A 15,833-nucleotide genomic window follows, 5' to 3' on the forward strand; every position below is an offset into this window, starting at 1 on the left:
GGAAATAATAGCTTTCAATTCCGATGGTGGGATATTTAATTCTGAAGGTTTGGCATTGTAGATCACTTTAGCTACTTCGAAACGAAGTTTGTTGGCTTCAATACTGGAGAGATGCTTGATGTTTCTTTCTATATTATGTATAAAGTCTAAATATGGGAAACACTTTGGCGAAATTGCAAATTTATGGCCTCTTGCTAGAACATTTAATTCATCTTTTGTTAGTTGATGGTTAGATAAATTGACTACCCATTTTTCCATTGGTAATTTGTTAGTGATCTTTTTTGATCGATTTAATAGATTAAGGTATTTAATATGTAGAGCACTATTGCTTTTAGCTTTTTTTCCTGAAGTTATGAGTGTCTAAGCATGAACTAGCAACAAACAATTTAAATATTACAGAACTAGAAACAGATTTGTCAAATACGTTAAATCAAGAATTGCTACAATTAATTATAACTGTCTCAAAGAAAATAATTAACTTTTTTTTTTTTTTGTACTACTTTAGCACATTATGCACGTTTTCATGAGATTCTATTGTAATCATGCACCCTAACTGTATGTTATTCCTAATTTTTGTTTAAATACTGTACTGATGATGTCCTAAGATACTTAGGATGAAATATTTACAATTAAATAATTTTCACTGTGGTTTATACGTGTGTTTCTTCTAATTATTCTCTGAATAGGCATTCAAATTTATGCCAACATCTGTGTAGAAGGCGGGTTTTGGACCAGAGAATATCGTGGTTTGTCTCTATTCTGTGTTGCACCAATCCAGACTTATTGAATTTGTTGTGAAGAATATAAGAGTGATGTTCTTGTATTCTTTTTTCTATAGAACGTCCGGCTTGTCCAAAGTAAGAAAGATGGCAGTTACATGGAACTTGGTATACACCAGGAAGAGAGGATAGTTGAGCATTTATCTTTAGATGAGGGGAAATAGGTGGATATTTTATTAACAGGAATATAAGTAGCTGTTAGATCATATTTCTTCAAAATTCTTCAAATTGGTTCTGAAATTCTGGAGACATATGGGATTGGAACTCGACGTATTGATTCTTTGTTGTTTTGGTTTGGCTTGTATGAGTCTAACAGATGTTGTATAGTCCTTTCAGAGAAGCCATTTAATTTCATGTATTGTTTAATGATAGAAAGTTCTTTCTGTAAATGATGGGGAGTTGAACAATTAGTTCTAGCTCGTTGAATTAAACATTTTATGATTCCTGTCTTTTGAGAAGGATGATAAGCATATTGTTTGAGAATGTAATGTCCAATAAAAGTGGGTTTTCTGTAAACAGATGTTAAATTACCTGATGGTGAGCAGATGAGAAGATATCTAAAAAGGATAATTTCTAAAATGAATGCTGATCACTGTGTAACACTAAAAGAAAGGATAATTTGTTGTCTTTTTCAATTTCCATGTGAGGTGAACATCATGCGAAGGTGTAAGTATTGATTTTGGCTAAAAAGGAAGATAAGAAATCTCTGTTGTGAGGCCACACTGCAAAAATGTCTATATATCTAACCCAAAATGAAGGTTGAGAGTATATAGATGAAAAAAAGGATGTCTTCTAAATGCTCCAAATAAAAGTCGAAGTCGACTTCCCATGGCAGTTCCTTCTACTTGGTTGTAGAATTTGTTTTGACACAAGAAATATCCGGAGTGCATTTCAAATCCGAATAATTTTATGATATCTTGTGGGAAGATGTCAGTAAGTAATTGTAGAGTAATTTGAGATGATAGTTTGTTATTTTCAAACTGAAATATCTGGCAGCATATTACATATACCTTTCTTGTGCTAACGTGTAGATAAGTCTTAATATCATGCCACAAGTTTCTCTCAAAAGAAAAATATAATTTCATCATGTAAAATTATGGAGACTATAGCCATGTTAGAGAGCCTCCACAGCTGAGTGGATATATATGAAGTCCTCTGGTTGGAAAGACCTAGGTTCAAATCCTATCTAAGATGAGAAAAATCTCTATCATGACTTTTCAACTGTAGGTGAATTAGCCAGTCTCATACAGAGGTGGAAGACTTTTTCCTCCCAGAAACTCAGGTTTTTCATCAGGCAGAATGGACAGTAGAAAGCATACAATTTATAGATAAATACTTATAGGTATAGGGCTAAGCACCTTATCTTGGAGTTATGGTTACGAAATCTAAGGATACTTAAAAAAGGTTGTGGGTGCTTAAGTGCCTGTTAGTCACTGATGATGATAGCTATGTCAAAGTGATATATACATATTTTTTTTTAATGTAACTCCCACCCACAAAAGGTTATAAACATATAGAGCAGGGATCAGCAACTTTGAGTGGACCTCCTTTTCATCCGAACTCAACCACATACATACCTTCCTTTCCAATGGCTATAGTGATTACAGAATTAAAAAAATAATAAGTTCCTCCCCCATTCCTTGGCCATCACTTCAGAAGGATTTAAGAAATGCCATCACCATTCCCTACATCCATGGCACATCAGAAAAAATAGCCAGTTCTTAAAAAAGTACAACCCCTGCACAGCTTTTAAGCCCCACCGAAAATTACTACCCTTATCCATTCTACTAAAGATCAGCCTTCTCCTCTCTCAGTGCCTGGAGTTTATAAAATGTACATCTGCAATCATTACTATGGTCAATCTGGCCTTACAGATTACATATTGGATACAACCCACAGATTCTCCTTGAAGAAAACCACCATGCTCCACCATAGCAAATTTAAAAAGGAAAGACTGGTTTTAGAATCTGCAGCGGCACTCAGAAATCAACCTAACTTAATGTTAGGTTGATTTCTGAGTGCCGCTAAAACCTCTAAATTTCTAAAACGTCCCAAAATTTGGGAAACAATAATTGTCAGAGGTCTCACTTCACAACCTAGGCCAAATATAAATGCCCATAGTGGGTGCACCACCTAGATAACTCTTTAGAGTCATCTACATCTTTCACTTAGTATTGTACTGTCTTTGTGTGTGCGTTACAAGAGTTATTTGTAATCCATGAAGATGTCTCAATGACTGAGAAATTATTTGGGAGCATTAAAATTAGTTTTTAAACATTTCCTAGTGCTGTAAATATTCCATTAAATCTCCAACATGAAATAATAATAATATATAAATAAATATGTATATATATATATATATATATATATATATATATATATATATATATATATATATATATTAAACATCAATATCTAATTAGTTTAAATTCATTCAATTTATTAAGTACCTACAATACCTTTACTTTTAGGTCCACCCTCAGAACATATTCAAATTATGATGGCTTATAGTACTTATATATGGCAAATAATTTAACATTAAATGAAATAAAATCAAGTTACAGTATATATTCCAATTTAAATCTTACAGACTCTCTCTCTAGAAGCAGTACCAATAGTCCAAAAATACTAATAAAATTGTAACCAATCATGAATCTTGAATGAACAAATCTTGAAGAAAATTTGGCAACCAACTTTAATAAACTCTCAACCTAAATTACAAACATACATGAAACCGTCTTACAATTTATCTCTATCTGAGAACCATTTCATCATGTATTACAGTTGAGAGTGCATTATACTGTGCATTTTTACCTTGAAAAATGTAACTTAGCTCTATGGAAAAATCTGAATGTGAAAATTATTTTCTTTTTTATGTGGCTTCCACTCATGAAAGTTTTGTGCCAACCTATAGTACATTCATGCTGTGGATAGGCTAAGGATTTTTTCTATTATTTTATTAATTTTTTCTAATTTTTATTTATTTTTTACACAATCCAGAAACCCTGCTATAGAGCCCAAACATGGAACTTTTTTCAAGTCATTTCAGGCCGCCAATAAGCAGGACAGCAGTCTCACATCAGGCAGCAATGAAGTTGGTCTTCCACCTAAAGACAATCACAAATGTCCATGCCCATGGTGGAATATGAACCTGCAATCCGTTGCTTGAAGAGTTGATACCCTAATCACTTGGTCACCCAGACCAGCATATTTAAATTAATTTCAAACAATTCAGGAGGTGCTTATCTGTATTGTTCCATTTTGAAACTTCAAATAACCAAATACTATCTATGCATTCAATATCAGAATTTTAAAAATAGTACATTTCCAAATATGCAATCAAAACAAGAATGTCAAATTTTTTTTCATGCACCTCCCACTCATGAAAAATTTCAAGCATATATACATTAGTACCATTGGTGGGCTAAGGATTTTTCTTCTATGTTTATTAATTTTATATATTTTTACATAAACCAGAAATTCTGTTCTAAAGGTCAATTGTGGATATTTTTCAAACCACTTAAGGGCTCCAATAAGTAGGGCAATTTTGTCACTTAGTGTGAGAAAATTCATCTCCACCCTCTCCCCAAAGACAATCGTAAACATTGATGCTCACAGCATGATTCAAATATGCAGTATGTTGGTTGGAAAGCAAATATTGAACCACTTGGCCATTTAGTAATGAATTTATAATAGAACTACAATTAATATAAGACTTAAAATAATGCAGAAAGCAAAGATCCAAAAAAAAAAAAAACTGAATTAATACTCTTAAATAAGATTAAAATCTAAAGATCTAAAGAAATAAACAGCTTACTCAATTATACTTATTTTGTTTTCTTGTTATAATTATTTATGAGTTAATATTCTTAAATAATTATAAGAAAACTATATTCAACTGGTAGAAAAATAAGATCTGCTTGAGATTATAAAGTGTGCTGAATTATCTGTTTCTAAACTGGGGTTTACTGTATACTAAGCCAAATAACAATAATTCTTAAAGAGGTTTATTGGTTAACTAGAGAAGAATTGTCTTCCTAAAGTGAATAAAAAGCCTCCCTCTAACGATGAGTCCATAGACTTTCTGGAGGTGGCAGCAATGACAGTGGTGATACATTAGGACTGCTATCAATGCTGATTCAATGAAATTGGCACATCTCTTTTCATTGCAACAGAAGTAAGTGAATGAATTTTCAGTTGAGTTGGGACCACCTTAATCCGGTATTTAATACTACAGATGTGGGCTATAAATTTAGCCAGAAGTTCATCACATACAAGACTCATGTCCAAGCAGAGTGCTTCACTAGATGAGTGAAAATGTGATTTATAGAAGCTCATCTACTAATGTCTAGGACAAGGTTCAGTTATTATTTTTATTCACCTGTCATTATTTTTATTATTTGCATTTATTTATTATGTGTTGTTATATGTAAAGTGTCATTACAGTTAGTTCAGATAATGACTGCCATCCATCAGAAAAATAATTTTTTTGATCCTGATGAAGTCAGTAACAATGCACTTGGGAAACCACAATCTTAATATAATAAAAATACTGTGGAATTCCACATTATGGCTGTCAACCTCTAACTTAAAAAATATAATAATAATAAATAAAATTTTAAACACACTCACACAAAGAAAATGTAATTATACTTACAAGGTTAACAGCAACAAGATGCTGTACAAAGGCAAAATAGGTGTCACTATATACATCACAATTATGCATGAAGCGTAAATTTTCATCCCTAACAACTTGCTGAATACGAGCTGGCATCTTGTCTAAAAACAGTCCATGCCTTTCTCCTCTATCTACTAATCGAGTTAACTGGCTCAAACTATCTGTATTTCTGTGGGAGATACCTTGATGAGAAGGTGATTTGCGTGAAGTCCTGAAACAGAAAACAATATACAATTCAACAAGACTGAATATCTGTAAAATAAATAAATACACAGTTTCCAATAAAATTTACACTGCTATATAGGCACGATAGCAATGGCTTTTGATGGTGTTTACTCTGGGACTCACTCTAGTGAATACAGGTGTGATGAATCCAAGGAACCCAATGCTGAACTTTGTATTACTTTATTATTATTATTATCATAATCAGACCTCCATGGAGTTGAGTTACTCACATTGGGAGATCCCACTATTACACACACACAGTTCATCATACTGTACCTTAAATATATTCAACATTTTTGCATTCAAAACACTCTCAGGCAATGCATTCCAATCATCTGCCACTCTCCATGCAAAAAATCTGCTCTTTACCCCTTTGCTCACACCCTTCTTATACAGCTTCCACCAATGACCTCTTATTTTCCCTTTTATTTTACCCCATTCTATATAAAACATCATCCACATTAATCTGGTAACAACCCCTTAATACAGGGGTTCCCAACCTGGGTTACCCATATCCCCAGGGGGTACGGTGAATAGCAAGTAAATAAGTATATTATGCTATTAATATATTCCAAAAATAGTTAAGTTATCAACATTTCTGGGCTATTCCATGTTGGTACTGTCTGTCAGCCACACCAGCAATATTTCAGGTCTCTTTTCAGACACAGTGAGGTTGCAGAGACTTTTTTCTCACTGCAGGGTCCGATAACTCAAAATGCCTGGTTAAGATTCAAGATCGCTAGTGAAACTGCCAGATCGGTGCTCCTTCAAGGCTCACCTCCGCGGCATCTGCACCTCCTGCGCATGCGCGTGACGTACTGTATGGTACACACTTCAACTCAACTGTTTAATTTCAAGATGCTCACAGTACACACATTTTAGTGATAGACTAGCTAAATTACTTTTGCCGACTTCACTTTTGCTGACTAAATTTTAATCTAATCATAAGTAGCTTATAGTTTATTTTTAGCCTATTCTAAAAATGAAAGGATAGATCAAGATTTAAATACATTAAAATATTATTTATTTTTTAGCTTATTTTTAAAATGAAATGTTAGATCAGGATTTATATACAAAAAAATATTATTTTTGCAGACCCAAGGAATGACCACGCCAAAGAAACGTTGTTATTACCAAGATTCATATGTACAATATGGTTTTACTTTTGTGCTTGACAAAGAAGGTGTGCCAAAGCCACAGTGCTTCATTTGCTCCAAGATATTCGGCAATGGCAGTATGAAGCCATCAAAATTGAGAGAGCATCTTCAGAATGTTCATCCCGAACATTCTAACGAGTCAGAGTCCTCATTTAGAATAAAACGAGCATGATTTGGTAAGAATATCACACTTCATGACCATGGATTTATTACCCCGAAGAAGCCAGCACTGGAGTCCAGTTATCGCGTCGCATTGAGGGTTGCCAAAGAAAAGAAACCACACACAACTGCTGAGACATTAGTGAAGCCATGTGCTATGGACATGTTGAGTTGATGTGTGGTAAAGAAGCAAAAGAGAAAATTGCCTCAAATACCATTATCAAATACAGGTAACCCTCGTATAACGCGGTACTTATACAACACGGTTTCGATATAACCTGGTCTATAAATTGTAGCAACCCTTGTTCAATGCAGTTTCGATATAACGCGGTCAACAATTTCTAGTACCCCCCCCCTTTTTTTTTCATATATTTTTCGCCGTGGGACTTAAAAATCAAATTTTATCTTCGTTAAATTTGTGTTTGCCCATATTGCATAATTAGTTATAAGTATCGAATTTAGTTTTATTGTATCACTGAATAAGGTACTGTACAGAGGCTTTTGCAGTCTGTGTAATTCTCAACAAATAGTGCAATTAGAGACAGCTGGAATAAAAATGGTGCTAGTAAATGAATCACATGTCCCCTCTCAAAGAAACTATGCTGTATAGACTCGAGCAAAACCATATGTTGCACCGAAACACAGTACCTAACTAAAAACTATTGTCCAATTTTTCAGTTATTAAATAAGTGTTTTTTATTGCATTTGAAATTCTCGATGTCATTATGACAGATCACAAAGGCTAACTTAAAATAAAATTCTACCAGGAACTTAAAAAACCGCAGATGGTACCGAACACCAAATATATATATATATATATATATATATATATATATATATATACTATGTTTTTTCCTATACATACATAGGAAATCTCCTAGAAATCCCAGTTTTCTAGGAGACGAAAAACATGAGTTGTTCTGGGTGAAAAAAAAAAAAAAAAAAAACCCTACCTCTATATGAGACTGGCTAATTCGCCTTTAGTCGAAAGAGACCAGATAAAGGTTCCTCACGTCGTGGATGGGAATCAAACCCAGGTCTTTCCGACCAAAGGGTCTACACTGACTGAGCTATGGAGGCTCTTTATTTTTATCTGAATAACATTCACTTTTTGATTTTATTCTATGTTTTATTACATTTAGAATGATCCTTGAGGCATGAATGAATAAACTTAACATTCAATAATTTTTAGAGTCTGTTACCATCAAACTTTCATAGAAATCTTATATTTTCTGTTCATCTTGACATTTTAGAATTTCAGCATGTCTTTTATCTGTTCCTACAGTTTTCCAATTAGGTAATTAATTCACTGCTTGTTTAATTTCTTCATCTCTGGTTCAAGACCTTTCTTTTTCAGCTTCATATTCTGGTTCGATAATTTCACTATTCATATTTTCTCTGCTATATAGATCCTCGAGATATTCCTTCCATCTTTACTATCTCTTTGTTAACAGTAAGTAATTTTCCTTTTACTTATTCGATATGCCTTCTCTCCTCCTGTTTTTAACTTATTTACATATTTCTTCTATCAGTTCTCCTCTGCTTTTTTGCAGTCTCTTTAATCTTATTCCTTATTCTTCGATACTGTTCCTCGCCTTCTACATTGTTCTTTTTCCTTGCTTCATTCTGTTCTTCTATTAACTTAAAAATCTCATTTGTAATCCAGGGCTTTTGTGGTTATAATTTTAAATCATAACAATCTGTCTGCTGATTTTTTAATTATTTCCTTGATGACCATCCAGTCTTTTCACTGTTCTTCTCATGCAAGCAATCTTTCTTATTTAAATTCATTTTTATATCTGAGGTATTCAGTAGTTAAATACTCCATTTTCTATTCCTAATGCTATGTATTTTCTCATGTTTTATTGTACATTTTGTGATAATGAATGATAGGGAATTAAAATTCTTTCCACATTGGATTATAGTCTGGTAGAAGGATGATAATTATCAATAATTTTTTAATGGTAATTCTGATTTATCCATTACACATCAGATTGCTTTTAATTTGGATGAAACGAATAAAATTAAAATCAATCTGATATGTAATGAATACAACAAAAGTACTGATGATTATCATCCTTCTACCAGACTACGATCCGATGTGAAAAGAATTTCAATACCCTGCCTTAAAGGGACATTGGAATAAATAATAAAGATTCTTCATAAATTCAATCTACATGCTTCCTTCAAACCAGCTCCAAAACTGTCTTCTTTCCTACCATCAACAAAGGGTACCTTACCACCTCTTTCCTTATTGGCGTCTATCAAGTACCATGCACATGTCATCTTTCATATTTTGGACTGGCAGGCCATTCTGTCTTGATTAGAATTGAAGAGCATCAAGACTGGCCTTGCTTCTCACACTATTAAAAGTAGGTTCAGAGTTCTCTGGAACCAGACAAAACTTCATTCCAGTAGATACAAGTTCAACTGTCTCTTCCTTGAAACATATGAAATGCTATGAAAAATTCTAAACCTGAACCAATCAGACAGCATGCCAACATCCAAGTTTTGGGAAGTGATTGCTATTAACAAATTGCTATCTTTTAAATAAATAACTATTTTAACTTATTTTTTTATCTATGCAACTTTTTGCAATTGTTCCTTTGAATGCTAATAGTGTAATCATATACTTCAGTTGCAAACAAGACACAAGCTAATATATGCATGATTTATGATTCATTATTGTGATTCATGTTTTGAATATAGTTAATGGTCTGTCACTCTGACAATGTTCATGTAATGTTGGATGAATGTATATTAGAGTTTTTGAATAAAATTCCATATAATTTTTGTTACATGTGTAAGCCATGAGAATTATTTTAATAGCTATCTACATTATACTAACATACAATACACATTTGGGATTTAGCCGACCAAATTGTATTCTTATTGGTTAAACCAAAAATAGAAAATGATGGTACAATATGACAAAATTTCATGCCAGCTGGGGCATTTCCTGGTTAAACAAGGCCCCCTGTTGTTTTCGCCAGGGAACCAGAGCGAACAGCGAAAAGTCAACTACTGGAACAAATCTGAAAACAAACCCCAACTCAACATCACCAGAGTTAAAGAATGGTACTATCAACATAAGAAGCCTAAATGGCAAAGAAATGGAGCTAGCTGAGGAATTAGATAAGTACCAGATCGACATAATAGGGGTGACTGAAACAAAAAAGACAAAAACTGGCGAGATCATTCTGAGCAATAAATACAAAATGTTATATTCAGGCAATGACAATTAAGGAAAAGAAGGAGTAGTTGTAGTATTCAACACAAAATACGAGGCTAATCTTCTTGAATGGCAGTCAGTCTCAAGTAGAGTAATGTAGGCAAATATGAGAATGGGGAACTGGACAATGAGACTTATTTGCCTATGGTCCCACAGAAGGTTCTACTAAGGTAGAAGTGGAGGAATATTTTGATGCTTTAGAAAAAGCAACTGACACAATGAAAAAGGAAAAGTTGGTCCTTGTTGGGGATCTATATAGCAGAGTAGGAAATGATTGTGAGACATAAAAATATTTTGGGAAAATTTGGAGAAAAGAGCAAAGCTAATAATAATGACAAATATCTGTTGGATTTCTGCTCAGGACATGGACTGGTTATTACTAACACCATGTTCCAACATAAAAATGTGCACAAATTCACATGAAGAGAAGAGGCTAGGAATAAGAAAAGTCTCATTGATTATGTTATTGTTGATAGTGATGTTTTCTCCCTGGTGCAGGACACCAGAGTGTACAGAGGATTTGAAATTGGAAGGGATCACTATTTAGTCTTGAGCAGGATAAAATTGAATTTCATATTGAAAAGAATAACATGTAAGAAAGTTTTAAAGTGAATAAAAGTTGAGCAGCTCTCAGATGTGAACTGTAATACAGATTAAAATACAGAAAGATTATTGAAAAAAAAAATGAAAGAGTTTGAGAACAGGAATCAAACCTTGGAGATTCAGTGGCAAACTCTGAAGAAAACATTGACTGTTTCTGCCAGAGAGGCATGTGGTGAGGTTGTCTGCAAAGATAAAAAAAATCAGAACTCCCTGGTGGACACAGGAAGTTAAAGAGGCAGTGAAGGAAAAGAAGAAAGCTTATCAAAAGTTCCTGTCAAATAAGTCAGCTTGTGCTCTTAGAGAATATAGAGACAAATGCAAGAATGCTAAACACTGTGTAAAACTAGCTAAACAAAAGTCATGGGAAGACTTTGGCAAGAATATACAGAATAAATATCAAGAAGGTGGCAAAATATTCTGGAGGTTGTTGAAGAAGCTTAGGAATGGAGGAAAGAGTGCTGTAAAAGGAGTTAGAGATGATAAAGGTGACATGAAAACATATCCCTGAAGTATGGAGTAATTACTTTGACAAACTGCTAAATGAAACAAGCAGTGATGACAGCACAGTGGTAAAAAACACTGACCAGGCATGCAGTCAGGAATACATATCCATACTTGAAGTAGAAAAAGCCATCAAAGGCTTGAAATGTGGAAAGGCAGCAGGAGTAGATGATATTCGACCAGAAATGCTGAAATATGGTGGTATAAAAGTCTTACAGTGGCTGCACTGCATAGTTCAGAAAGCATGGACAGAGGGACGAATTCCCGATGATTGGAGTAGAGCTCTCATAGTACCCATATATAAAAAGGGAAATAAAACTGAATGTGAGAATTACAGAGGTATTTCCTTACTGAGTTCCCGGCAAGATCTATGCAAGTATACTTGAGAAACGGTTGAGAAGAATTGTGGAAGAAAAGCTGGATTCAGGGCCAAATAGAGGCTGTCAGGATCAGATCTTCACTTTACGACAAATAGTCGAGAAATCATGGGAATATAACAAAGATCTGTATTTAAGTTTTGTCGATTTGGAAAAGGCATATATATGACAAGGTGCCAAGAGAGAAGCTATTCAATACTCTACAGTTATATGGTGTCAATTGGGCATTATATCAAGCAATACGTAGTCTTTATTTGAGTTGTAAGTCAGCAGTTATAATTGAAGGAAGTACAGGAAAATGGTTTAATGTTAAATCTGGTGTGAGACAAGAATGTACATTATCCCCTCTGTTATTCATTATCTATATGGATCACATTATGAAGGAAAGTGGTATTGAACATGATATCAGAATTGGGGATGTTAATGTCAGCTCTTTGCTTTATGCGGATGATGTTATACTTCTAAATAAATCCGCCACAAGTCTGCAAGATTCTCTGACTAAATTGAATAGCTGTTGTAATAGATATGGTATGAAGGTCAGCAATAAAAAGACAAAGACAATGAAAATAGGCAGAATCATTGAAAATGTCAACTGTGTTGTGAATGGGGAACCTGTGGAACAAGTAAAACATTTCAGCTACTTAGTCACGATTTTTACTGAAGATGGTAAATTAAATATAGAAATAGACAACAGAATTAGCAAAGCTGGTATGGTGGGAAGTCAATTGAATAAATTCATATGGAATAAGAGAGAAATTAGTCGAACACTAATAAGTCGAACATGGATCTGAGAGTTGGGTCAGAAGTAAAACACTTGACCAAAGACTAGAGACCGCAGATATGAGAGGCATGAACAGATGGCATCAATGGCAATATCATACTAAAAATGAGGATATTAGGAAAGAACTTGACATTATCAACATCTAGGAATGCGTTAGCAAGCTAATCTCAGGTGGTATGGTCACTTAAACAGAATGGGAGAAGAAAGATTAGCAAAACAAGTGTTCTCTGCCAGGTTGGCAGGAAAACGACCCAGAGGAAGACCAAGATATAGGTGGATTGATACAGTACAAAGTGCCTTAGACGATAGAAATATAAGATCTGATAATGTTGGAGTCTTGACAAGTAAAAATGATCTGGAGAAAAATTGTAGATAGGAAGTTAGTAATGATGTAATTTTTTCATGTAGTACTATCATATCCTGTACACCCCTTGAAGGTACATGGCAAGAATTTGATGATGATGATGACAATACTACATTATAATAATTATAATTTCTTACTGTGAAAAGTTTGCTATTATGAATTTCCTTTAGCACAGTATGAATGAAAGATATAATGGTATGCACTACAGTAGGAGTTGAAATATTTTAATTTTTGAATCCTGCAATGCTTCTTTTCTGTTGTTTGAAAAGAAAGCTTCAAGGTTTTACTTTTTTTTATTTACATTTTTTTAAATGCTGTGTGGGTGAAGTTGAGGATTGAAAAAGAAGAAATCTAATGATATTTTTCTTGAAGAGTTAGGAAACATACTATAAGAACCTCAACATGATGTCCACCCAACACTAAGCCTTAGCACATATACATTATGAGGAAGGCTGTTCCAGAGGAGAGAGGTAGATGGAATAAATGAGGAAGAAATCCAGGTTTGGTGTGTTTGTAACTGAAGTGAACAGGGATGTTGGCAGCTGCTATTCTTGTTTTAAGGTCCAAATGAAAGATAATCAATGATGGTTTGAGTTCACTGGAGCAGCAACTTTGGAAGTACCTTTAGAAGAAACACACAGGAGCTGAAACAGTGCATCTGTAAGATAGAGGTTGAAGTGAATCTATGAGCCAAACTGCTCTCCTCTACAGAACACCAATACAGAACAACAATAAGTGTGCACCTAAAAGGAGGTTTTAGGTGCATACTTCCCACACATGTGAACAGTATTCTAAGGATGAGTGGATTTGAGATATGCATTGAGTTGGCAGCTGAGTAAGTGAAAAACAGCATCCTGAGTGGAAAAAGATTTAATAGTTTTTTAGAAGCTGAAGGTAGATGTTACTCCAAGGAGAGAGAGCTGATCCTCTCTGATGATTTCATATTACTTGGGGTAAGAGAAGGTAAACTGACAACTTTTGTGAGAGAAAGGGCAAGACTGTTTCAGTGGCACTAAAGGTATATTTGGTTATCCTCAGCTCACTGAGGGATAGCATGGAGATTAGCATTTAAGGTGTTGGTCACAGAAGATGAAGTTTGGAATGTTTTAGCACTACACAGTTTGTTGAAAAAGAAGTTGAATGGAGTGTATTATCATCAAAAAAAAAAAGTTTTGTTTTTCTAATAATAACCTTATTTATTATTTATTTATTTATTATTATTTAAAATCATTTAAAATAGGATAATGGTTAGTAAATATAAATATATATATATATCTATATATTAAAAAAAAAAAAATATATATATATATATTATTATTTTTTTTTGAATGACAGCTACTATCAATCAAATAAAGGGTGTCTTTCTTTGGATATCATATCTTTTAAGTAGTGCAGTATTAAGGTAACTAATGCTAATTCACAGAAGCTACTATGACATTTCTTGAGAAGAAATGGCAGAATAGTGAGAACTTAATATTTTATTATTTTTTTTATAAAATTATGATTAATTTAATAATAAAAGCATTATTAATATTAATGATTATTATTAAACTACACATACACACAAAAATAAGGTGGATGAACTAACATCGCAAGGCATCAGTGTAATATGATGTTTCATCAAGTTGTGTTTGATGGCAAGCCAATCAATCTAAAAACTAAGTTTTGAGAAGTAGGAACCTGGATCAATGAGAGAATAACTTCTAATTCACAAAGGTATAATTCCTCTATATAGCAAGGACATTATCTTGGAAAGTACTTATGCAAATTATAAAAACATAAAAACACCTCATGAAAACTGATGTGGCTAAGGCAACAGGGCATCTTCAGACTGGGATCATCTGGAATTTTTCTAATGGTATATGAAATGCTGAAAAAATTTATAAAATGACTATATGAATATTTGAAGGATTTTCTAAACATATTTCAGGCATTTTGGTGGAATGCCAAGATGTCAGATTTACATTTGATTACAGCAGTTAGTTTCTCACTGTTCAATCTAGTCACTTTATTTTCATAGTACTCATGCAATAATCTGTAAAGTTGTCAGTGTTCCCTAGATAATGTAAAAAATTGCTACATGAAAAAGAGATCAGCACCTCTGTTAACTACAATTTGTTTTATTCAGTTTCCTTATTTAACTGTGTAATTTAAAGTACAAATTATATTTCAGCCTCATCACCACATAAGTTTGCAAAAAAATTCAATTTACCTATTTGGCATTCCAATGTTTTCCTTCTCTGTTTTGCGAAAGGAAAACTTACTAACTGATTTTCGAGGTGTTCGTGGTGTCTTCACAAGTTCCTCCATTACTTCATAAAATAACATATAAGCATTCCAATACCTCTGCCTTGTTTCAGGATAGGAATCACCTAAGAATTAAACAGAATTGTAAATTGAAGCAATAAAAGAAGTAAAACTCTTATAAGTTAAATACATATCATAATGCCTAATACCTAATGTTCCCCTTGGCAATAATATTTGATACTTCACAAAATGGTTAACACATGACCTAATGATTAAACAGTGGTACAGGTATATCCTGATCATATGACAGATTATGTTCCAAGACCACTGTTGCATGCTTCATTTTGTCTTATAGCAAATCACTGCTTTTTTTTTTTTTTTTCACCTATAGATGCAAGTAATGGTTTAATAGCATAGTTAAAAAGTAGAAATAGCATAAATAAAGCTTTTATTTATGGACATGCAAACAAAAATTTTAGAACAATTTTAACAGATGAAAAAGTTATTCTGAATAGCTTGGCTTAACATTTTGAATCTTATCAATGTAAATATACATCGATCGCATGTGAACCCAGAATCCCATCAATGTATATTTACATTGCTAAATTAAAAATTCTGAAAATAATAATATATGCTTGAAATTCATTATCAGACTGTACTGTAGTTAAATCTGACTCTTCAGCTTCATTACCCATGAGGAGGGTTGATTTTTATCAATAAAAAAGGAATT

At 33.3% G+C, this 15,833-nt stretch overlaps 1 protein-coding gene across 1 annotated transcript in view; it reads right to left on the reverse strand.

The window, feature by feature from the left end:
• LOC150101143 (ubiquitin carboxyl-terminal hydrolase 24-like) overlaps positions 1-15,833 on the reverse strand; it is an 824,883-nt gene that overhangs the window by 154,396 nt on the left and 654,654 nt on the right. Inside the window, exons 45-46 of the mRNA XM_090401261.1 lie at positions 15,069-15,228; positions 5,437-5,668 (exon numbers count right to left, since the gene is read on the reverse strand). Coding sequence (XP_090257387.1) covers positions 5,437-5,668; positions 15,069-15,228 — 392 coding nt within the window. The remainder of the gene's footprint in view (positions 1-5,436; positions 5,669-15,068; positions 15,229-15,833) is intronic.

Source organism: Typopeltis vanoorti, chromosome 12 (genome assembly GCF_054136105.1).
Source record: "Typopeltis vanoorti isolate ZY-2024b chromosome 12, IOZ_Tvanoo_1.0, whole genome shotgun sequence".
Classification (NCBI taxonomy): domain Eukaryota; kingdom Metazoa; phylum Arthropoda; class Arachnida; order Uropygi; family Thelyphonidae; genus Typopeltis; species Typopeltis vanoorti.